This window comes from Phaethon lepturus, unplaced genomic scaffold (genome assembly GCF_000687285.1).
Source record: "Phaethon lepturus isolate BGI_N335 unplaced genomic scaffold, ASM68728v1 scaffold20612, whole genome shotgun sequence".
In the NCBI taxonomy this organism is placed as follows: Eukaryota; Metazoa; Chordata; class Aves; order Phaethontiformes; family Phaethontidae; genus Phaethon; species Phaethon lepturus.
This window is the reverse complement of record NW_010525791.1, coordinates 7,328-8,767: the sequence shown is the minus strand read 5'-3', so window position 1 is coordinate 8,767 and position 1,440 is coordinate 7,328. Positions and strand designations below refer to the sequence as shown.

General features: G+C 49.5%; 1 protein-coding gene across 1 annotated transcript; it reads right to left on the bottom strand.

Annotated features, from left to right (window-relative positions):
• Positions 1-410: 410 nt before the first annotated feature.
• GGACT (gamma-glutamylamine cyclotransferase) lies at positions 411-884 on the bottom strand. Its single transcript, XM_010282871.1, has one exon. The coding sequence runs from the start codon at positions 882-884 to the stop codon at positions 411-413; it is 474 nt and encodes a 157-aa protein (XP_010281173.1).
• Positions 885-1,440: the final 556 nt, after the last annotated feature.

Below are 1,440 nucleotides of genomic sequence, written 5' to 3'. Positions count from 1 at the left end.
ATCACTACTCCACCCATCTTGGAGAACTACACAAGAAAATTTGTCAATTCAGGTAAAAAAAAATAATAAAATTAGTCTGTTCACCTGCCTTTCACTGACCTCAGTCGTGCACTGAGGCAAAGCTAGACCCCAAAACTGATGTGCACACATAGATACAGTTATTTTACACCTCATGCAAACCCGGTTACTCGCAGCAGGTTAGCGGGGGCGAGGAGGACGCTGACTAGCCGGGGACGAGTGCCCATCTCTGGGCCTACAAGACTTCAGCACCAGCCTCAAGGCTCCCGGGTTGGGAAGGTTACAAGAGATCCTGTGTTTTAATAGAAGGGTATTACAGCTTTCCTGGAAAGGTTACCGATGGACACGTGCTTAGTACTACGTCTTCGACTGGGCTGCGTTATCTCCCGTTTCTAATCCCGGCTTTCGCGTAGGACGTAGGAGAGGCCGTGTTTCCCCGAGGAGTCGTAACTGTCATGGTAGGGGAGGCCGACCCACTCGGGTGGGTACGTTGTCGTGCTGTACACAAAGCACTCCACGACGCCTTCGGCAGCTGCCCGCGCCTCGCCCGCGCCGCCCTTCCCTTCCCACTCCACCACCTCGATTCTCATCAGGGTACGCTGGTACATGTCTGGGCAGCCTTCAAACTCATCCAGGAACTGCAGCATCTGGTCGTCAACTGAGTAAATCTCCCCAGCAACGTGGTGTCCTGTCCCTGGGATGTTCAGCATGTAAGGAATGTTGTATTTTCCTGCAATCACCAGCGGGTATTTCTCCACCGTGCGGCCCCTTCCTTGGAATTTCGCTAGCCCCTTGGCAGTGTTGATCATGTGCTTGTAGTTGGGCTGGCCCTTCTTAAGCGTGCCGTAGACAAAGACACGCGCCATCGTACCTGCAAAAACGGCTGAAAGACAAAGGCGTACGTTACCCACATGGCTGCTTTGGTCAACGCTCTGGAGAACCGCACCCGTGCTAAGACGCGTTGTACATGCAAGACTGTTCAGGCATGTGCAAAAGTGGTCTTGAAGCCCTACTCCTCATTTAAATATCACACTAAATTCAAAAATATCTCTTTAAAACTTTTCAGTCAAAAACTGTAACAACAGTGACAAACAGACACGAGGAGAAAGTCAGCCTTGTGGTTCTTTGCTGTAATCAAATGACATCCCATCGTTTCTCTAAGAAAGCCCCAACACCAGCCAACGCATCCCTGAGCCTTGGGAAAAGTGCTGAGCCTTTCTTCCTTCTGATTTTTTTTTAGCTCTCTCACCATTATGGGAGCCATCCCAGTGATGGAAACGAGCTCGATTTAGCATATTCTTTATGGTGGAAAAAAAATAATCATGCTTCAGTTCAGCTTAGCAGACACCTTCCTATGCCGCTCCACTGCATTTATTAAGGTTTAACAAGCCCAGGTCAAACCTGGTTGTTAAAACTTGCAGG